This window comes from Centrocercus urophasianus, unplaced genomic scaffold (genome assembly GCF_019232065.1).
Source record: "Centrocercus urophasianus isolate 14NV4802_14NV808 unplaced genomic scaffold, USGS_Curo_1.0 seq_20, whole genome shotgun sequence".
Lineage (NCBI taxonomy): Eukaryota > Metazoa > Chordata > Aves > Galliformes > Phasianidae > Centrocercus > Centrocercus urophasianus.
The window spans coordinates 3,978,029-4,001,831 of NW_024884756.1; the positions used below are offsets into that span (position 1 = coordinate 3,978,029).

Genomic DNA, 23,803 nt, shown 5'->3' on the forward strand with positions numbered 1-23,803 from the left:
CAACTTAAAACCATTTCCTCTTGTCCTGCTGTTATCTACCCTTTCAAAGAGTTGGTTCCCCTCCTGTTTGTAGGCTCCCTTTAGGTACTGAAAGGCTGCAATGAGGTCACCCCGCAGCCTTCTTTTCTCCAGACTGAACAAGCCCAGCTCCCTCAGCCTGTCTTTGTAGGGGAGGTGCTCCAGCATCAATCATCTTTGTGGCTCCTCTGGATCCTCTCCAACAGCTCCCTGTCTTTCTTGTACTTGGGGCTCCAGACCTGGACACAGCACTCCAGATGGGGCCTCACAAGAGCAGAATAGAGGGGGACAATCACCTCCCTGTCCCTGCTGGCCACCCCTCTTCTGATGGAGCCCAGGATACCATTTGCTTTCTGAGCTACAAAAGCACACTGCTGCTCATGTTAAGCTTTTCATCCATCAGGACCCCCAGGTCCTTCTCTGCAGGGCTGCTCTCAAGGATGCTCCTTCCAGTTTGTGTAGATGCCTGGGATTCCTCCAGCCTAGTTGCAAAACCTTGCACTTAGCTGTGTTGAACCTCATTAGGTTCACCCGGGGCCCACATTTCAAGTCTGTGGAGGTCCCTCTGAATGGCATCCCTTCTCCCTTCCTTCCTGGTGTCACCAGCAAACTTGCAGAGGGCGCACTCAATTCTGTCATCATTGTCATTGATAAAGATATTAAAGAACACCAGTCTCAAGACAGACCCCTGGGGGACGCCGCTCGTTACCAGCCTCCACCTGGACGTAGAGCCCTTAATCACCACCCTCTGTCTGTGGCCTTTCAACCAGCTCCTTATCCATTGGGTGTCCCACCCATCAAATCCATATTCCTCCAATTTGGAGATAAGCTTGAATCCTCACCCTGTAGATAGTAACAAGGATATCACAGTGTGTTAAAAGCTATCAGCTTCCGATAAAGACAGAGGAATCTTTAAGCAAACATCTTGAAATGGCAGCACTTGCAATGCGGGCAGTCCTTTCTCTGAGTCCAGTGGGTGATTTGAGCAGACTTTGGGCTGTGGTCCCGTAAAACCACTCTACTCCCGTAAAACCTCCCACGGCCATGTACAGAAAATGAATGCCAGCTGAACAACATTCACTCACACATACAAGTATGCTGAAGTGACGCTAATGCCCACAGTCTAAACTATGTTAATCCTACGGACATTTTTGGTGGAAACGTATCACGCTGACCCTTCATGAATTTCTGCAGAGCTCTGCAGTGTGCTGCCCACACGGGAAGCCACAGCAGTGTTGGCTGCAGGACCAGACTCCTACACCCTGTGCAGTGAGAGGCAGTGGTGGGATGGAAGGGATGGGAGAAAACGTATCCCAACATCTCCATGTGATTTTAATAACACAGTATTTCTATTGACCTCATTACAGATAAAATTGCTTCAAGAGCAAAGGGCACCAAATTCTGCTTGCTTTTTAACCCACCTTGTTTTTATGCCACCTCTCCTGAGGTGGGAAACTGCCCGGATTTTTAGTATCCCAAGATCACCACTCTCTACATACAGAAGCCTTCAGAAAGAAAGATATGTTTAGAGCTTTCTCATTTTGTTTTACACTTCACATCACGCTGTTATCGATGTCTTGTTCCATCATGTCACGGGGCGTAATGCAAGAGGACAAGTGCAGTAAGGTGTTCACTGTGTAGGTGGAAAATCTGAAGAGATGGAGTTCTCTGAAACATATGGCTGGGCTTTAATCAGAGATTTTTATATATATTTTTTAAATGATTTGCTTTTTTTGTAAAGGTCAGTCTGTCTGCAGGAAAGTGACATTTCTGAGACAGATGCAGTCCAGTAGGCATGTACAGTGAAACCAAGAGGCAGCACAAACCAAATCAGCCCTGCTTGTGCTCTTGAGCAAGCAAGCCCAGCCTGGGGAGCCACCTGGCTGGATAGAGACATGCAGGAGAATAGCAGATGCTGTATTCCATCACAGAGGTGCTAGCAGAGGGAAGGCAGAGACTGTCCCCAGAGCAGGATGTGTCCTCTGGCTTTATCCCTCTTAAAAGCAGGGTTGGGTTGAAGCAGGGAGACAAAGGCAGTGCTGGAAGAGGTCAGGGTGATGTGCTGGCTAGTCCTTTGTTTTGGGAGAGGGAACGTGACAGTGGGTCGTACCTATGGGCCTTGAAAAGAAGGTGCATTGCTTTGAAGTCTCACCTCTTCCAACATAGTGATGGTTCAGCAGGCTGCCTTGTAGGACTTGCTAACCATTTAACTTGCAGCCTATGAAGTTGTATTCTTAAGGAAGCATTCTGGAGGGTCACCCATGCCAGGGGCTGGGTGCTGTCCCTATCACATGTTCAGGAGCAGCCTGAGAACTGCAGTGGGAGCTGCAAGCCTCTGTTCCATCCTGGACCTGTTGGCCTCAGCATTGGTGCTTGTACAGCACTTCTGAATGGGGGGAAGAAGCTGGAGAGTTATTTTCTAAGAATAAAAATTATGGTTTTTGGAAAACTGCGCTGTGCGCAAATGTTCACTTAGCATCTGGCAGGCTGGGCTTTTGCCATGTGTGGCAGAGGATACAGCTTGTGTGCTTGCAAGCAATCTACTCAGAAAGCTTTTGTGTAGTCCTGGAGCCCAGGAACTTGTTAATTTTGAGCAGTCATTTTCCACATTTAGCCCATTAGAGACTCTATTTTTGGTGACCTAGTTCGAGCTCTTTAAAAAATAATCAAGCAGCATTTTTCAGATCTGATTTGTAAAGGGACTCTGGATTGGTTTTGAATCTTGAAATGAAAGTTAGTAGGGGGGATAGAAACCAGTTTTTATCTGCCTGTTCCTTCAGAGCTAACATTTACAATTGATTTTAGAAGGCCTCTAGGAAGGTTAATCTGACAAAGACTGTGGCTTGGCTTCACCACTTCAAGGGTTATTGTTGGACGTGCTGCTGGGAAAATAATAAGGTAGTTAGGTTTAAATAATACTTTCTGTGTGATAACCTCCAAGAGGGCTACCAAGTATTACTGGGCATGATCCAAACATCGTTACAGCCTGTGGATTCTCTTGCTCCCCAGTGAGTATGGCAGAATTTGGATTAGAGAGCGCGCAGTTGGCGCTTGTGCCAGAACGGTTTGCCTCGGGCACTCGCAGATCTGCCGTGGCAGTGCTGGGCTTAAGGCTCAGACCCAGAGATCCCATTTCTGTGCTCTGACTCAGCTGTAGGTTTGAGCATCACACAAGAGAAGAACCGGCCTCTGGCTGCTGGTGCGTGCAGGGAGGGCCCTGACCTTCAGTTGTAGTGAGAAGTGCTTAAGGCCAGTGGCTGCCCAGACCTGAGAGCCAGCTTGTTCAGGTTGTGAGCAATTCCAGCAAAACTGGAGAGAGAAATACCTGAGAGTGAAAAAAAATCCCTTTCTAAACTGCGTATATGCATACATATGAACTGTTTTCACACTTTATGGAGGTGACCTGGAGTGGCACTGCAGTGGGAACCTACTGCATACACTTATTTGCAAGGAGCTGAGTCCTTGGGCTGGAGCTGAAGCACAGCACCCAGCTCTGCTTTGAGCAGAAGTTGCTCACTGCTGGCTGTTCTGCTCCGTGCCTCTCTTACCAGCATAAATACTCTTTCAAAGCCAGAATTTGGACAAGATCATATAATTCAATTGCAGTCAGATTGTTAGTAATTAAAAATGTTTGGCCTATTAGAAAGTGAAAACTTTAATTTATATCTGACTGGGAAAAAAAAAAAAAAAGGAAATTAATAATTTACCAGGTTTTACTGCCATTTTTGTGTTTCTGTAGCTGAAAAATATTGTGATCCAACAAATGAGACATGGCAAATGTTCTAAATAGTGTTTAATTTATTTATTTTTTCTGAAAAAAAAAAAATATATGTAAATGCCTGAGAAATTATACTTTGAAAAGTGGCTACTGCAAATTAACAGCATTTCACATGGATCTTACTTTGCATTTTTAATACACATAATGCGTGTCCTAGATTACATGATTTGCATTATAAACCAGAACAGCTCCTGTGTCGCTGTTGCTGTCCAACAGTTGAATAACAAGGCTTTTCTTTCCAAACTGTATAAATACACATTTACTCAAATGATGCAATTTAGGGCTCTTTTATTTACATTTTTCTGGTCAGTCAATCACTGACATTTTTTATAAGCAACACTTTTTGAACATGTCCAAGTAGATCATGCGTTTTGGAGATGTATGGCCAGGCATAGGCTGCAAGTAAGCACCAGGTTGTGCTGATATCTTGGCTCCAGCACTGGCACTTCTCTGTGACACTGCATGATCATGGTGTGCCATTTCCAGCCGCAGTCGTTTTACCTTTCCCTGCTACACCTACAGCTTAGGGCCGGGATGCCCTGCCTCCTGGGGCCGCTCCTGTCCCAGGGCTTATTTCACATCTGACCAAGGCCCCTAATACAAAAGAGTATCTAGTCACCATCTCTTCACGACTCCAGAGCATACAGAAGACAGGGGCTTGTTCCTTTCCAAGCCTTTCTCCTCCAGGTCCTGCCTCATTTCTCCAATCTCCTGCTGTCTCAAGAGTCTGGAGAGAGATTTGGATGACCTCCATCATGTAATTGTGTCACCGTTGACACTGTCAATTGCTCAGAGCCTCACATCGGCTCATCCATATCCATTTGCAATAATTTTCAGGGAGTGGTCTTCGTAGTCCAAGGAGATTCAGTTTATGGGCTCAGTATTCCGGCGTTGTTAGCAGGCTATCACCACCGCTTGAATTTCTTTCGAAGCTGGAGATCAAGATCATAAATGACTTTTGGGTCAGCTCACTCCAGCACCTCATGGCTTCTGGCTTGAATGTGCAGAGGGAGAAGAGTAAATGGGTGGATAAACTTAGAAACTAGCAGTTCCTTCAGTTGTGCCTCCCTTTGCCCATCCCTCCGCAGCCTGATTTCTTAAGCTTTCAAAGGTTATGAGTATGTGCTATTCAGCCTCCTTCCCTTTTAACTTGTATTGTCTAGTTTCAACCAAATTTGTCCAGTAGAATTTCTGATGCCCATATATTCCAACACAGACTGTAAAAATAATCACCTGGGCAGATGAAACGGATTTGAGTCAGTGACCCCCTCATAGGGATTTGCTGCAGCTTGAGCTTCACCTAATCATTAGCTACCAGAAAATCCCCACTAGGAAGCGCTCAGCAAAGAGAGAGGACCTGTGTTGTGCCAGATATCTAACACCAAGCCCAGCTCAGGGAGGATCGAGGAGGAGCACTGGTGGACGTGCTGGCCGGTCAGTGAATTGTTTCCTATGCAAGAGGGGAAGTGGGCACTGGGCAGTGCCTTGCCTGGGGATAGCCAAGGTGCCAGCAGCCCTCAAGGGATGTTCACAGTGCATGGCACAGAGAATCAGAGCAGGTTTTCCAGCACTTTTCCCTTGATGACAGCCTGCGTTACGCAAAATGAGCAGATTCTCAGTGTAAGCATCACTTTGTTTTTGTTTTTGAGATAGAGAAGCCATGCCCTGTTTCTAATCAACACTTTCACTGCATCCTTTCTATTGTATCGAGCTCCACGCAGCTTTGAAGACTAGAGGGATCTTGCTCCCTGAGTGCCTTCTTTTGCTGCTTTGATGTTGCATGGGCATTGCCTCCTTCTTCCCATGCTACCCGCACCCTGAACCATCTTTCTCACCTTGCAGTAGTTACAGGCGTTCTGTAAAAGGCTGTGTACTGCATTTCATGCATATGCTAATGGCTGTGTCCTTCTGGAGTGTGTAATTAAATCCCTGGCTACCAAAGCGGAACCACGTCATGGAGTTATCTCTAGTTCTATCTGTATTTCCAGGCTGGAGGAACTGTTCTGTGTCTCCCATACTTTCTCCCCCGGCTGCGGCCGTGACCTGACGAGCAGAAGTTTATCTTCCAGGTGATGTGCTGAGAAAGTAGAAAGGAGCATAGTTGTCTCAGCAGCAATGCACACCCGCTTCAGAAATCAGATGAGGAGAGGGTGGGAATAGCGGCAGCAGGATACTGAGAAATTGGGAATTGAAGGCGCATTACATAAACAGCTCTTTTGCCAGCTGAAAAGCCATCAGGATGATGATAAAGTGCACAATGTTTATTGATATCTGAATAACTGTTTGTTGCAAAAAAATGCCTTTTAGAAGTTAGCATAAATTCAGTTATCTGATTCTAGCACAGTTTAGTATTTATTAGGAAATCTATGGCTTTTTTATAGCCATTGTTCACCTTAGGGAGAAAATAAAGAAAGGGAGAAAGCCATTTTATTTTAATAGCACTGACTTCCTAATCTAAGCACTCTATACTAGCAGCTTGGTTGCAGAGTGGAAAGAAATGGTGGATATTACCATTTATCCTTTGTTATGGAACGCTATCACCTCTCTCTATCTCTATCAGCAGAGCCAAGCAATAATTTATCGCAGCGGACGCTGAGGGATCTCAGCTCCAGAGCTGCTCCGGTTCAGATACTTTGTCATCATGAGCTTTCAAGGAGGTAAATAAGTTGATCAAGGGGGAAGATTTGTCATGTCAGCCTTTTTGCCCACCTAGAAGGCAGCACTCTTTCCCTCTCTCCTTATCTGACCCCTGTTTTCCTTGCAGCAAGTTGCCTTGTGTATGTACGTAGCTTGGATAGGGGCATATGCCCTTAGCTGTGTCTCAGAAGCAGCCGGTGTTAAATGTATGGAAATGTAACTGATGCTGATTAGCCAGGTGTTGTGGTTTGAGGAGGAAAGTTCAATCGGAGCATAAAGAACAGGAAGGATTTTTGGCAGCCCCGTGCACCATCAGCTCTTTAACAGCTGCTGGAGAGGTTCCTACTAATGCTCAGAAAAGCAGGACCCGGGGAAGGCAGTCAGTAAGTGTAAAAGATGAAGACACGCAACCAGCATAGCATCTTTGTGGTGCCTTGTGTTCATACTTCCTAACCTCATCTGGCAGTTTTTGCATTCTGTAATTTGTCTCTGTAAATTCACAAGCACGCTGAACAGGGAAAGTATTGAGAGCCGAGGAGCAGACAGCAATTCAGCACTCTTGTTGTCTGTCACCATCTCCTGATTTTCTGTGATTAGGGTGTGAATGTCTCAGAGTGATTCCTAGAGCCTATCATATGGGATCTGACCAATCCTTCAAGCAGACTTGTGGCTCTGGTGATGTGCCTACACCTTGACCCACTGCCAAACCTTGCTCTCGTGTCCTGGAGCCTGGCTGGGCTTGACTGACCACAACACACTATGCTATGTTGTGACTATTTAATTTTCAGAGAGTAAAGCAGCAGGTCTCTTTGCTGCAGAGACCAAGCTGAATTCTGGCAGTAGGAGTCTTGGGATGCTCTGTGCCTAAAGCCAGGGCTGCCACCCTGGCTCGTTCCAGGCTTACGCTGAGAGCTGCTTCTTGACAAAGCAGGAAATGTTTCCAGCCTCTCAAGAGACTGCGAGTGGGCTCTGCAGACACAAAATGCAATGAATCTTGATGTTAAAAAATGAAGGCTCAAGCATCTTTCTTTTCTCTTACATCTTTCTTGTTGCCTGATGGCAATATAAGACTGCACTGTGGAGGTCTTTGGAGATGCAGGCCTCCAAAATAGGAGTCAGCAGGAGTTTTGCATAAAGCATAATTTTAAAGAAAGGTATCACAAAGTTTTTACCCAAAGATTCTCTTCTGACTAAATCATTCTCCCTTTAAAATGCTTTTAGTCTGGGAACATTGATGGAGTTTGACATACTGACATCAGCCAGGGAGGGCATCCTGAGGCAGAAAAGAAGGCATTTCCATCTGCATTGCAACAGCAGCAGCCGTGTTACATACAACACAGAGATGGGACAAGATCTGCGTGGTTTGCAGAACATTCTTGAAGTCTGATCTGAACCCGAGCCCAGCACAGCACATCTCTTCATGGGCACACATATGTGCACACATGCAATCCCATTGCCCATTCAAACCTGTGCCACTCCTCTGGTATTCTGCAGTGCTGAGCAGTGGTGGCTTGCTGGCGAAGGTAAGAGTGGTGAAATATTTCCAGTTCTATGAAAGGATATAGCATGAAGCTAATTAATTAGAACTATTGGGAGTTCCTTTGAAACAGCCTGTGATTAAACATAAGGATTTATCGTGGAACAATTAGGTAAATTTGGCCTCAGGTATCTCCCATGACTTCTTGGTCCCTAGGGGAATGATGATGAAATTCTGGCTTAAAGCTATGCTTTATTAGCTCTCTGTCTGTTTTAATTGATTCAGCTTTAGTTATATATCTCATTGAGAACAGTCGAAGCAAAGGATGTGTTAATTTGTAGGCATCCTGTGAATTTTTCTGCAAGGAAAAGGAAAACGCATTTTGCCTTGTTGGAAAGAGCAGAATGAGGAATGATGTGAAAACGAGCTGGAGGTTTAGCCTCCAGTGCCTTCACCATCTTCGTCTTTCAGTCTAATATTTGCAGTGAGAGTGGCAAAGACCTCTGTAGTGGAGCTTCTCCAGCAGATGTTATGCTTTAGATTACAGTGCTGTGTCAACAGCCCGAGAATCAGTTCTTTTTTCCTGAAGCTTGCTATGAATCTAGTCATTTGGGTTACTGAAGCCCTATGTTACCATTTGAACCATTTTGATAATATTTTTAGATGCTGATAAGACAGACTAATTGTACTCTTTAGGCTTCATGTCTTTCCACCCCAAATTGCTGGAAACACAAGGTGGAAAAGCAATGAACCTCCACTAGAAATTGCAGGATTGCTGGTATTTGTAGTACAGGGTGTGCAGACATCATGATAGACTCTGTTTTAATGATTAATTGGAAAGAAATGCTTATATGGAACTGCTGCTTTTCAGCTCGTTTTACTAAGCTTTAAGCATTGACTTGCAAAGATCACGACCATTTTTCTGAAACTACTGATAATTTGTGTTTTACTCTTGACTTTGCAGCTTCCTTTCAGCTGAGAATTTCATTATGCAGTGTAGGGACACTGTATGACACAGATCTTTACAGTCTAAATGGACAAGAGAGGGGAAAAAAAAGAGGCAATTTTATAAAGGACAGGACATATAATGATTTTTTTCTTTCTTTCTTTTTTTTTTTTAATAGAAGGGGAACAGAGAAGCAGCGAGTTGAATTACTGGGCTGATGGAAGGTAATAGAGAGCCTCTCAAGGAGGAGAGTAAAAGAGCTGAGCTGGGTTTGCTTAAGTTTAGCAGAACAAGATACCAAATGGTTTATTAATTGCTGCCTATACTTGGGAGCAGCTTGAACTAAAGGAAAGTGCTGGCACACAAGCAAATGTCAAGTGAAATAAAGAGCCTTTAGTTTTGGGAAGGTGTGAGCAGGTGATGGTTCCATTCTTTCTCAAGCTCTGATTCAACAATAGGCAAAGCCAAGAGCTCTTGCAGTGACATTCACACTGGCAAATGTACTTGAGGGCTGGGAGGGTTGCAAGGGAGGGAATGGAATTTCTCTCTTGGTTTGTAATGCTTTAATTTAGTATCATATAATCGTGGACTGGCAGGGTCAAACAGGGATAGGAAAGTAATGTAACAGACATTGGGAAGGTGGGATGCCACATATTCAGCCAAAAGGTCGACCAGCATGGAAACTCATTAGGAAAAATACTGTGAATGTGAATACATCGCTGCATGTGTGAGCTATGGAGCTAAACATGAGCCGCTCCAGCCCCCGGTGTGTAGGACTTCCAAATATGAAGTACAGTGTGTGCAAGCTCTCACACTCCAACACACACGTCTTCAGATGAGTGGACAGCCAAACATGTCAGCCTACAATTATATAAATATACTTTTGCAAGTGTTGGAGCACGTGGATTGCATTCTGAGCAGCACAAATGGCGGTCAGGGATAGAAAAGGCTGTTTTGAAGGTCTCCTGGAAATACCTGTGCAAGGTTGTTATATGACCGAATGATTTTTGCAATAGTTCTCTGACCGACTAAAGGCACGATGCAAAGCCTATGGAATGGTTTTTATTGACTTCAAAGAAACAGGACCTAGTGTTGAACTTAATGCTCTCCAAATAAATGTAGTCAATAAATAAATCTATTGGATGAGTTCACTTCGATAAAAAGGAATGGATTTATTCCTTCAGTAAGATGTTTATGAGACCTAAGAGCCTCAGTGGTGAATGTGGTGGGGGTGTGAAGGGAGGCTGTGGCAAGAGGGAGCTGGCCTCTTCTCATGTTAAAGTGCTGACAGGACCAGAGGGAATGGCCTCAACTAGTGCCAGGGGAGATTTGGGTTGGATGTTAGGAAATGCTTCTTCTCTGAAATAGTGGTGAGGTGCTGGAATAGGCTGCCCAGGGAGCTGGAGGAGTCACTGACCCTGGAGGTGTTGAGGAAATGTTTAGATGCTGTACTGAGGGACGTGGTGTAGTGGGAACTGCTGGTGATAGGTGGACGGTTGGACTGGGTGATCTTTGAGGTCTTTTCCAACCTTGGTGATTCTGTGGGTCTCAGTTTGGGAGGATTGGGCCAGGAAGCAGAACAGAGGGCAAAGACATCTCTTGACCAGCGGGACCATGCGAGAAGGCGACCGAAGTTCAGAGAAGCTTTGAGCAATGAATTGTTACAAATCTGAGTATCTCTCCTGTGTAAGACTGTGTGAGAAAACAGGGGGGAGAAAAACTAGCTAAAAATAATTGCATCAGCAGAGGCTGTGGAGAAATATGGAGAGAGCAGTTGTCTGGCTGCAACTTCTGGAAGCATAGGGTAACGCAGGTATGGATACTGAGGGCTGGCACTGGGTGTATATTTGCTCTCATTGCATCTCCAGCAGTAAACCAGTCCGACCTGGTTCCATCTTCCCATTTCCCAGCTGGCAGCTACAAGTAGATGAAAATTGTATAAAAAGGAAAAAATGAAGTCCTTTAGGGCTAGAAATGCCTGCAACTTTAACCTGGTATTATACCTGTCTATCTAGCCTTCAAGTCTGGCTGGGTGCTGTGAGAATGAGAGCTGGGTTTGCCTGACTGAGAAAAAACTGTCATTTTATCCAGGATTTTTCTCGTCTCACAGCAGTATGCAGTTCGGTGAGGAAACTACCAAAGGGTTGCATTTTTAGACACACAGAGATCTGACGATAAGAAATCCTGCAGGAATGCAAACACACACACACACACACTTATTGAAAACACACATAAAATACATAAGTATGAATGCATACAAAAGCTGCATATATATACACACACGTATGTTGCTCTGAATTTTCTAAAAGCTCCAGAGTAACAAAATTTGATTCTGCAAAATCCTAAGGCACTTTTTAGAATTAAATTAATACCAATGCAATTAAACTGGTAATACTGTTTGTTAAGAGTACTTAAATAATTCATTTTCCTATTGGTGGTATGGGCTATACTTAGGTTCAGCAATTACGTGCTAAGTGAAGGCAGCATTGCCTGTAATGACTTCATGACAGTCTGACCTTTGATAGCTCGCAGTAGCTGGAACTTCCTATGTATTATAGAGGCTGTAAAGTAATTAACAGATATGAAATACCACTTCTGGCCTTCCAATGTCATCTCCCCTAGCTGTGCTCAAGCCTAAGCTGTAATGATCACTCAACCCCTAGAGTTTTCTTTCTGGGGAAGATACATCCCATCTGTGCTCTGTGGGGGGAAGGAGTCGGAGGCAGTCATGGCCAAAATGAGTCCGCTCAGCCCAGACTGAATTGTTTTTGTGGTTTTTTGTTTTCTTTTTATGTAGTCAGGCTAACCAGGGTACGTTCAGCATCTCAGGGTTATGAGTGGATGGTGAGTTTCTGGGGTTCAGGCTGCTGGACCCCTCCTGCCAAAAGGCATCTCCCAGCTGAGGGTGCAGAGCAGCTGCCCTCGATGTACAGACTGAGAAACTGTATTTAATATTAAGTACAATAGCACCTCTGTCTTTGAGGGAGAGGTAATAAGAGCATTAATAAAAGGCAGGTGAAGAGAGAAGGTCCCTTTTTAGCTCCTGCGTTGTTTTATCATTGTCGATCAGCTGGGAACTCCTTTGACATTATTCAGCTGCAGTTTAATAACATTGTTTCTGTGATGACTTCAATGACTGAGCCTTTTTTCCACCCTTAGCTATGACAATAACCCCTCTGTTTTTCCTTCTTCAACAAGCTATTGTGTGTGATTCAGTACATTAAGGAACATTATTAAATATAGAGGTTTCCTCTAATTAAGCTGCTTGCAAAAGATCGCTTGTCCAATCATTTGCTGGTGATAAGTACTGAAGGAAATTGTATCTTACTTTGAGTAGTACAATTTTCCTGCCATACACCACCAAAAAAAAATTAAAAAAAAAAGCAATAAGCAGTAAGACTATAAAATCAAGCACTCAGAAATTAGATAATGCCAGAATTATGGCTACATTAATTTGCTTTTTTTATTGTTGCAAACCATGTGTTCTGTCCTTCTGTGCTCCCGATCACACGCAGTTCCCCTCCCCTCTCTAATCTTTTGCCCTATTCCTCATCATTTCCATTTGTAAAATTACCATTTATTCTGAAACGTTCTCCTTTACAGTTTTTAGGGCTTTCCTTATAAGAGATAAAGGTGTTTTCTGGTCTTTTTCCTGGAAAAGAGAGAAATCTTTTTATGTATTTCCAGCTTCTTCCATTCCCATACACTCACCTGTAGTTTAAACAGAAGTGTTGTATGGGGGCATTGACAAAACTACAGCCTCTTCATTGGTTCAGAAGGTACTATGGCATATTTATGGTAACTGATTATCTGGTTATTAAGAATCCTGGACACAGTTGCACCCATCTCCTGTAAGGCTCTGCATCTTGCCTCATTCTGGAAGCAGCTGTTGAGTGGGAGAAGTTTGTATCATGCCCACCTGGAAGAGAAGTAATGAAATTAATGCGGAGAAAAATCTTATCTGTATGGTTAGTTCGGTCACTGCAGATTAGAGGTTGTTTTTCTGGTTGTTATCACCCATCATAATCTCAGTATCTGAAGTTTACACGTCCCTCCTGGAGAATACTTGGGAATTTAAATGCAAGTGGTTTACTCATTGCTTGTATCATATAAATTAGGGATCTATGCTTGAAGGAGACTTCAACAATCTATTAGCTCCCGAATAACAGAGCTTTTCTCCAGCCTCTAGATAAACAAAAGAAAACCACGTCGTTAAAAACAAGAAGCCTCTTCACTTTTTATCTTAATGGAAATAAACCTAATCAAAAGCCAGCGATTAATGGCTCTCTCCAGGGTTTCTATTCTTGAAGATCAGAGAATCACAGAGTCTGAAATAGTTTCTATTGGAAGGTGTGATGCTGAGCTCAGATTGTGTATTTGTACATGCTCAGCTAGAAACAGATTTGCTAAAATCCAATATTTGAAGATTCTCCTCTTCAATAGAGAGAAACAAGCAGCAGCAGCTCCAATATCAGCTAATTTATGTGTGCAAAAATGTCCTACAGTGCCAATAAAGTTGTTTCTTCCCAGGAAATGCATTTAAAATACTCATTAAAGAGTGATTGTTGCACAAATGAAACAAGTTGAATGTTTTTTTTGTTGTTGTTGTTTTTTGTTTGTTTTTAAGAGAGGATTTTCTTGGTAAAGAAAAGCAAAGCTCTCCCAAGAAAAAAAAAAACACAACAAAATACTGCTTTTCCAGACATTTGCTTCTTGCAAAACAAACAAACAAACAAAACAACAACAACAACAACAAACCAGCCCAAAAGCTCAGACTGAGGTTATTTAGCTGAAATTTGACACGGTTGCCTCATCTTCTCTACATGCAGTTACTTCCTGCGATCAGAGGTCGAAGCAGCCTTGTGCATCAGGAGAGGCCTGGCTTCTCCACCTGCATTTTGAATGGGGATGTGTAGTAGTTCTGTTGGTAAGCTCTGTATCACATCTTTGGGATGGTGAATTGACTGCATCACTCCAAGGAGTGGGAAACACGCCGACTAGCATCTCCTCTTGCTTCCATAGTATACAGTGGAGAAATTTTAATACATGTATTTAGTTTACCAGGCTAACCATGGATTCGACAGTAATTCATACCAAACTACCTGGCTGTATACGAGGAAAAGAAATCTCAATGTCTGATGCACAAAGCCTGTCACTCATCATCTATCAGATGAATATATAAAGCCTCTTTCTAGTGTTAAATGCACATAAAACACTTCTCGCATCTCCGTAGGCAGCTTTCTCGAAGCGCTGTGTCATTCTGCACACGCTGCTCAGCCTGTACATCATTTGTTGGGTGCATTCTTCCTGATCAGACACTTGATCTTTCATTGCCATCATGGGAAGGGCATCCTTTTTCACCTCTTCCTTTTGTTTCCTGTGTAGAATTTCATCTGGTTGCTGTCTCAGGCTGCATTTAAGCTAGGGAAGCCCAGAGGGCTTCCGAGCTGGAAGAGACTTTGTGAGCACCATTCATCCTCCTCCCCTTCTTCCTCCACCTCTTTTCTTTCCTCCTCCTCTGCCTTCCCTCTCTTTCCCTTGAAGTAAGCTTGGGCATGCTGGTTGGATGGGCTCCCTGGTGTTCTCACACCTGTTTCCTTATCTGGAGGACCAAATCAACCTCCCAACATGTAGGTCAGCTTAGACACAAACGGAAATCTGACAGTGATTTACAGCGTCACAAATAATTAAGAACAAGAAGGAACCAAAGACTCTCTTTCCTTTTTGTAGATGCTATCTTGAGCTAAAATAAATATATTGGCTTGGTTCAGCACAGAGTCATCTCAGGGTGCCCATAGCAGTGCAGTCATGAAACAGCCTAGAAGCACTGCACAGTGGAGGTTACAACTGGGGTCAAGGCCCCTTGTGTTATTAGGAAAACACCTCTGCTCCAATCACTAACTACAGGAAAGACCAGTGCTGATTCAGATGCTGACTTGGTAGCACTCACACTGCTGGCTCGCAGTGTCAGCCAACATTTGGTAAGCCAGCCCTCACTTCATCTTTTCCCAGTGAAAGTACCCCGAGACCCTCGAGCTCTTCTCACAAGCTCTGGCTATTCTGAGGCAAACTGATAAAAGGCAGTGTGTTTTCCCTTGGTTATTACTTTCCTAAAACCATTCCAGATTGCTGGCATTATTTTGTTTATGAGGTGGTGGTTTGTGCACTTTTATGTCACCTGGAAAGTGAAATTTACTTGATGGAAGCTCCTAAACGCAGAGAAAGCAAAAGGCATTAATCTCTGCAATTGGAAGTTCTGTGAGTGGGCATCTCTAAGCTGATATGCTTTGAGTTTCTGCAAAATGTAGCTACTACTAAACAGCCCAAATGGGGAAGCATTCTCTAACAGCACAATGCTTTGATTTTAATCGTTCTGATCTGATTTGTGACTAAATGTTCCCTTGGGAGATGATGCAGTAAGCTCTCCTGGAAACCACTTTGCAAATATGTTGAAGGCCAATAAGGTTTTACAGTTACAATGTCAAAATCCTTATTGATTTTTGCTAAATATAGGGTTATCCATAGCTTTCCCTGGGATTTGTCCTGGAGGTTGGGTTGTTACAGAGTGAAAGCTTTGTCTCAATCATAATGTAACTCAGTGTAACCAGCTGATGATACATTGCTGGTGTACCTGGAAGTCAGACCCTCCCTTAGCTAGTACACTAACAGCGGAATTGCATTTTAGGCAGGAAGCAAAAGGGGACGCTCAGATCTTGAAGTAAGCCTAAAAAGTTTCTGTGTTCTATGTTTTTATTAGCTCAGAGCCTGTCTTACTTGCTTCAGGTATGCAACAGGTACATAGCTACACAGTTAATTCTCTAGTCTTCCCATAGGACAAGGCCCTTTCCTGGAATAACACGATGTAAACACCAGCCATTCCAAAATCACACCTTTGGTTCAACTGCTCCAAAGATGGTTTCTCTAAGGTGTGGGAAAACGTTCACTTGCAAATTTCTAATGACGTAACAAAATCTGTTTCTCACTGACTGCCACTTTAAATTTCAGGAAGGCAGTTGTAATGTTCAATCCATTGATCTATTGCTGAAGATGTTGTTGATCATTTGTAACACGTATTAACAAAGAAGTCAATGTGTCCGTGAGGTCAAGAGTAATGTGAAGTTGCTATTGGTTGTCTTAAACATTCGGTCACGGTTCGGTTCTGCAGTCGTGGCCCAAGGCTCCTCAGGTACACGCCTTCACAAAATGACAACCAGTCACATCCTTCAGTACAACTTAAAGCAAATTAAAAAAAACTGCCAAAAGTTTTTCTTCTTCTCCTTGTTCTTTTTCTGTAACAAACCTGAGTCTAAACAAGTTCAGTGTTTTGGATAATAAATTCTCTGTAGCTGCCAAGGCAACTCCAGTTATGATACACTACTTGCTTCCAGATCAGGCACCAGAAAACTATTTTTCACAATCTGTGTTCTGATATTCGTCAGTGCGCTCAAACTTGAGGGATTTTCACCGAAGCTTGTACCTCATATCTAAAAACTGGTGGTGCTCAGAGGGGCTTAACATCACAATTTCATGAATGTTGACGTAATTGAAGAATACTTGGTGTGGAAGGAGACAAGACACGAGCTTGTTCTGGAACAGCATTCCTGACATGTGTGCTCCGTGTCAGTTTTGACATTGCCTCAAAGTGAAGCATCCTCTTAGACATGAGAAATATCAGTACGTGCTAAATATTTCTTGTGGTTGCGAATGGGGCTTTAAAAGAAGCTTGCAGCAGCCACATGCCAGAATCCAGTGCAACATGTCTCCTGAACTTTTGAAAATCTCAGTTTATCTTGCCATTAAGAATTCATAATCGTCAATGAGCAATGCATGCAACAGCTAATTGAGCTTTATAAAGTGCACCAGGCTGACGATTTCCACATGGCTACAGCGTGGATATTATTGTTTCCCTTAGAGTTATCACCATAAATGCTGTAGCTGCTTAGAGACCACTTTGTGCTAATTTAGCAAATGTTAATTTTTAAATTGTCACAGTGGAAGACGCAGTGCATTGGCATTGCATCAGTGAAAATGTATGCAAAAAAATAATGAAAATGAATCGATGGCATTTTAGATGATCGGTGCACTCACTAGCATGCTTGGCTGCCTTTCATAAAGGTGAATATTACGACTGCCCTGAGAACTTGTCTAAAGTTTCACCAGCATTCCCCTTAAGAGCACCATTGACGTACCTTGTAATAAAAACGGGAAACAACTTTATCCGGTTTGGTTTTGCTCTAAGTGATATGAATGCTTAGCTTTTAATTGATCAAAAAGGAAAATGTGAAATGTGCTTTTCAGGTTAACTTGAGACATGAAAAGCTTCTGAAACAGATGACATGGTGGAAACTGTTCATGGTAGAAACATGACATGGTGGAAACTGTTCATGGTAGTTGAGCTCTTGACTTCACTGTGGCACACTGACTTTAACTGACATGGGAAAAAAAAAAAAAACGGTCTATGCACTTAGGAAATACTTTCCCCTTTGTGTCACTTGGAAATCTGACTTTTTTGGGATTTCACATATCGTGACAAAACATGTGGGCCACGTTGCAGGGTCACTGGAGCTCCTTGGACCCGGCTCAGCAGATGTCTGCTTTCTGCTGGCAGTGGAAGCATGAGGAGCCTTGCTGGTGCATCCTGAAATGGATATTCCCTCAAAACAGAGCTCACTGTGCTTGCAACAGTTGGTGTTAAAAGTGGGCCCTTGGCTTCTTCCCAATGCGTATCTCATTTACAGATCTCCGCCCTTTCTGTTTCTCTTGGTGGAAAAGCCTACAGAGCCTCCCTAGTGGATGTTAAGAAGACACGGCAGTGCTTATGAACAGCCCCAGGTTCCTCCACCAGGCACTGACCTGCGTTCCTGGGCGGAACAACAAAGTTTTCATCGGTATTTTGCTGCGTTTCACTCAGTTTCATTTGACTGAACCAGAGGGCAATTTAAGATCGCTGGAAACATTCACATCTTTTGCCCCCTGCTGGCAGGATAACTCTGGCTGTTGGGAGCTTAAAATGCTTTACCTGTGCTCAGCTAGCATGAGTTGTAACTAACACGCCTGGGATTTACCTTGCAAGGGAGCAGGTTGTCTGGAGTTCCTTTGCATAGTTCATCCACTAGAAAGGAACCTCAGAAAAGATCCCTGCGCAGGCCATTTTGAGGACTGGTTTCTCTGCTCGCCTTCTGCGTATGTAATGTTGAAAACGAAACACAGTGTGCAAAAGAAATTGTCCTTGAACAGAGCCGTGCTGTCCCTGGTTGAAGGACTCAAATTCCAGATGGTGATACTCAGTGCTCACACCAAGAAGCTGTTTTGCTCCTGTCCCCTGAACAATTTGTTTGCTGAGTGCTTGTTTGCATGCTACTGTGGCCCAGCTGAGGGGTGTTGACGGCGCCATCTTAGGCAGCCCTTGAAGCATGGTGGCTGCCATGTTGGGGTGGCTCCTGAGGTGCAGTGGCTGTCATTTTAGGGCCAACCCTGAGATGTGGTGTTTACCATGTTGGGGTAGACTGTGAGGCCCAGCTTCTGCCATTTTGTGGTGGTTTTCTGACCTACGAAAACCCTTAAGGTGTCATGTCAGCCACGCCGACGCAGATTGTGAAGAACTGCTTCTGCCACTTTGAGCGGCGCTCGAGGTGCGGTGGCCGCCATTTTGTGGCAGTTCCTGAAATGTGACACCTGCCCAAAGGCGCAGCGGCCGCCATTTTATAGGCGTGGCAGCCGCCATTTTGGGGCGGTTCCTGAGGTGCTCTGCATGCTCTGCTGGAGCTGGGCTGCAGCAAGGTGTGAGGTATTTCAGGACGTGCTGGTTTTCCTGCCTTTTTTGGTGTGGAAGGAGTCATTATACCTTCCTAGTGGGACACATGAATCTTACCCAGGTGAGAGAGCATTAGGATAGGTGAAGCAGCACGGTGTTCAGCCTTGTATGCAAAGGTTGGGAAGTTCAAATCACGCCTAAGCTCAGCATGAGTTGCAGGGGAGGAGGTAGGGTTGGATGGTCCTTACTGGTGTGAGGCTCTGAGAGTCTGTATGGCCTCTCAGGCTATCAGTATCAACAAAACTTCTTCCTTTATTATCTCCTTTTTTTCTTCTTCTTTTCTTTAGAACTTTGGAAATGAGGTTTCTGGTGAGTGTATGTATGTGTAGTGCACGTGTTAGCAGTGCCATGCTGAGCTAGGGCCATCTCGGGTGTGCTTTGCTCTATGGAAGGAATAAGATGGGCTCTAAAAATAGAAAATGTGGCTGTAAGTGACAAAAGCTGGCAGGGAGGACTTGGTCAGATGCAGTTTTAGAACTGCTTTTAATGTTTTCTCGACTCCATTCCAAGTTTAAAGTGTCCATTTAAATTAATTAGAATGATTATAGTATCCTTGGAACATGAGTGGAGAAAAATTGATTATAATTTCAATATTTCCTTTGTACCAATGAGAATCCAGAACAGCCAGCTTAAGGAAATTTCTGCGTACAATGAAAATGAAATTCCTGACCAAATTGACTAAGCTGAAACGTCTAAAAGGAGAGAGCTATCATGAAAGTGCTGGAAAGCCTCTGATGATAATAGAATCAGTGTCCCTGGGTATAATGCAGCTCTGCATTTAATATTGAGCTGCTGAACCGTGCATCAAAACGTAGCTGAAGTCACTGGGTTCTCATCAAAGTCCTGTAATGACACTGTGCTCTGCTTAGATGCCAAGTGACTCTTGAAATAGCTCCAGAGATTTTTGAGCAGCTTCAGCTGTAGAGACATCAGACTTCAGAAGAACAGCTACTGCCATGGTGTAAATATATCTTTCATTATATATACTGCTGCACTTGGCAATAAACTTATGAACCTGTATAAACATAATTAAAAGGTTCTTGCATACTTACAGGTGAAGTCATGGCAGCAGTGCTGATGCAGCACAAGAAAAGCCTGTCCTTTGTTCTTCTGTGAATCTGTTTTCTCTTTCCTTGCTAACCATACGTGCTCGGCACATTTAATTCAGTGCCTCTTATTGTTTGCCTGTGTAGTTTTCGTATTACGGCATTGACTGGAGTTCCTGTCATGTTCATTATAGTTTGGGCATGCTATTTTAAGCGGATTTTTTCTTATTATGTATTGTTTCAGGTATTGACTTTGCCAAAGGGAAGAAAAAAAAAAAAAAAAGCTTGTATCCACTTAAGCAGACAAGTGGTTGTAAATTTTTGCCCATTAAATATACATGCTCATACAAACGTACGCATATGGAGTGCTTACAGGCTGATGCAGTTACAGAATTAGGTGAGATTTGAAAACTGTATTCAGGGAACCTTTCCAGCACAGGAGTTGTGTTTCTGGGAGCAGCTCTGGAGCGTTCTTCAGACTGTCTCCTCTCCTGCTGAGGACAGTAAGGCTCTATTGAGTGCTAAGATGGCACTTTTCAAGAACGTCTTGTTAACCTTTTAGATTTTAAAGAAGTATTTCTGGTTTGTTTGGCTTGGGGGTTTGTTTGTTTGTTTCTTTTCAACCCAGCCAACTAATTCTTGGGTGTGAGAGGAGAGTTACTGCATAGCTCATCTAAAGTAAACAAAGTTTTCAGCTGACCTGGATGAGCAGCAGTCATTTTGGTAATAGTTTTATACCACTTTTGCTAAAAATCTGGAATATGTGTGGTTCCAGCACTTCAGAATGAAACTCGAGGTTGAATCTGTGCAAATACTGAATGATTTATCTCATTTATCTAGCAGTATAAGGTGGTGATATTGCTTATGGGCTTCGTTTTACTCTTCCAAATGTGCTCTCCATTTCTGTCATCCATTCCTACTTGATGGTGAGCTCTTTCAGTGGTCTCTCTCTCACAATATGTTGTGACCTTAGCCTCACCCTATAGAGTGGAAAGATACTTTCTAGTATCTCTAATAATCTCAGTTACACTGAAACAGAAATATGGTTAAATTAAAGAAGTTGAAGCTTAAATTTGTGTTGTACCCGATCTCATGTTAAAGCATCTGATGTGTGACAGATTCGGAACAATTGTAAATGGACTGCTCCTAATCTATTCGTTTCATTTTTGTCTTTCAGTCTATCAGAGAAGTCACAGGCTATGTTTTGGTGGCTTTGAATCAGTTTGAATACCTGCCCCTGGAGAACCTGCGCATCGTTCGTGGGACCAAGCTCTATGAAGACCGATACGCTCTGGCAATATTCCTTAACTACAGGAAGGATGGTAATTTTGGACTCAGGGAACTTGGCCTGAAGAACTTGACAGGTAAGTGAAGTTGGTAAATAAGGTGAATTACTTGGGGCAGTGGGGGGGTGAAACAACTCAGAAAAATAACCGCTTGTTTTTTGTTGAACGTGTGCTTCACAGCTCTCAGTCATTAGCATTGTGCATACAGCAGAGGCACCGTCAGACAATGGCAGCTATGAATTGTTTGAAAGGCTCATTGGTACTTCATTTCCTTTCTGGTTCACAACCAAGCTCTTCTCTCGGGTCAAAGGCTGCCTATGGGATTCATAGCAAGAGCGTATTTAAAACAAAAAAGTACTGTTGAAGATGACCTTTTTCCTTAGTTTTCAAGAGCGCTGTTTCCCAGTGGCCCTTGGTTACTGCATGCAAGTTGTTTTAGGTGTTAAATATTTTCTGGCCAAGTAGCTTAGCTTGAGCTTTCCTTCTGCTCTTGCTTCTGTCTGAGTCACTGTTGCAGATGTGCTGGTAGTTGTGCGGGGAGGGAAGGGTGGGAGGGTCACTGGGTCTTTGGTGTATTTCATTTTAGAACTTCCTTTTCAAAGAGAAAAGGTTTATTGTATATAGTGAAAAAAATATTTTTATTTCTTCTTTGAGCAGAAAGGTAAGCTAAGTCGATGGTTTTTATATTCATGTGAATTCATGGTTAGATAATGATGCGGGGTATGTCAGTATTTCTTTTCTCCCAACTGAGAGTCTGTAGCGAATGGTTTGGGAGCTTAAAAGTTGGCAAAGTATGATACTGTATAATGTTGGACAGCAACTTAATGAAGTGCAGGCAGTGGCAGATGTTTTTAAGGGAATTCACTGAAAGTATTTTATTTATATTTGGTTCCTCACAAAGGGAGGACATTTGCTATGATGTTTGTGAAATGGCCTTATTTCTGTGAGTCTCTAAATCACTGACCTGAGCTGAGTGTAGAGCTTGTACAGAGAGTGAGAACTTGGTGAACTATGCTTAGGCACCCTTCTCTCTTTGCTTTTTTTGTGTCTCTGTAGGCACTGGTACACAAGTACCTGCAGTTCCCTGTTCGTGTCTCTCTGAGTTGTATGGCGATGCTTTCAAAAACAGCACGGTGAAAGAGACTTCAGCTGTTTTATGGAGTAGAGCACAGTTTTGTCAGGCTTTCAGAGCAAGTTCTTTCTGCCAGTCAGACTGTTAACGGTTTACCGAGGCCATCACGCTGATACCAGAGTGCTTCCCTGCCATTCCTACTATGCTTCTCTCTCCTACCCTCATAATCCAATTTTCTCCTATTCTGTTTCCAGTTTTTCCCCATCCTTCTGATTTAGGGTGTTCATTGTGGCTATCTATGCTCTCACATAACACTGAGCTGTAGCATCATGCACAAGTAGAATTTTCTACTTCATAGACCTCTTATTGTCTGTGGATCTCAAGAGGCTTTGTAAAATACATTAGTCCGGTTAAGTCTGAGACAGAAAGGCCAAGGCCAGAGAAGCGTGGTAACCCTTTCCTTTGGGGTTGGAGGCTGTTGTTCTGCCAGGAAGTGAGGGTTGTGTTTTCAGTGATTATTTATCCATTACTTTGATCCTTGGTAATGTGAATAAACTTATCTTGCAGGCCTTGGCTCAAGACTTTGTTCTTGAACCAGCAGCCCTGTGCCTGTTTCCAGAGCTTCTCTCTGGACACTGCTTTTTTGTGATAGCACCAAGACTGCCCAGTGAAAAGCTAGCCTGTCTTCTCGAGTGCTGTGAGAAAGCCTGCCTTAGCTCAGTCTTTGAATCTTTCCTCACAGGAGATCACCACAGTCCTTCATCTAATGTAGGTGGTGTTTAGAAAGCCCTCTGATGGGATTATTTGGCTCAAAATGTATTGTCTCTTGGAAGTGCCTAATAACACTAGCTTGTCTCCACTGAGTGCTTAAAATAGCTTCTGAGTGCTGAATATGAGCCAGTGTGTGCTTAAAAAATGCTCTTAGTATTTTTTAGATAGCATGTGCCAGGGCCTCACGAGTCCCTCCAGCAGCTGTTCTTTGACCATTTTCTGTACTGGTTAAGATGCACCTGACTGTTTTAACCCACAACCTGCTTCTTGATGCAGATACTCTCCCTGGAGCTATTACTACTTCATTCATTTTCCTAACACATCCTTAGCCTTAATAGCTGCATAAAAACAAGTGGTGTTTGCAGCAGCCCAAATGGCACCAGGCCACAATAGATGAGCTGTGTCTGGGTCTTCCCGGTGTCTGCCAACTGCTCCTTGTTTACATTAGAAACAACCAGTGATTTGCCTTGAATTTAAGGTGAAGCAGTTCCCAGGAGCTTGCATCCATCCGGCTTCTAGTCCACTACAGATTTGAAGGTATTGTCCTGGAATGATGGAATGCTCAGTGTTCTCACCTGCTGGTCGTCCCGGGTCTTAATCGGAGGCAGGATTTCATTCCCCTGTGATGTACCATTGCATTATTTTTAGTGTGTTGTTAACAGCTGTGTTTTTATTGTCAGATATTTCTGACGTACTTACATTTCATCTTTAAATTTAAATGCTTGATTTTTTTTTCCCCCTCCTTAAGCTATAAAAAAAAAAAAGACAACTGTGATGGCAGTATGCTTTATCTGACACGGAAAACACAATCCTGTTCTCACTCATGATGTCTGTCAGCCTGAGAGGGAGTTGTGGTACTGCAGCACAGGTCAGGAGCGGGCCCCAGAATTGATGTGGCACTTGCAGAAAGCTTGGCCTGTAAAAATCTATTTCTCACTTACTATAAACACGTAGTCAG

At 43.4% G+C, this 23,803-nt stretch overlaps 1 protein-coding gene across 1 annotated transcript in view; it reads left to right on the forward strand.

Moving 5' to 3' along the window:
* Positions 1-23,803, forward strand: part of ERBB4 (erb-b2 receptor tyrosine kinase 4) — a 501,644-nt gene that overhangs the window by 225,908 nt on the left and 251,933 nt on the right. Inside the window, exon 5 of the mRNA XM_042822364.1 lies at positions 20,894-21,080. Coding sequence (XP_042678298.1) covers positions 20,894-21,080 — 187 coding nt within the window. The remainder of the gene's footprint in view (positions 1-20,893; positions 21,081-23,803) is intronic.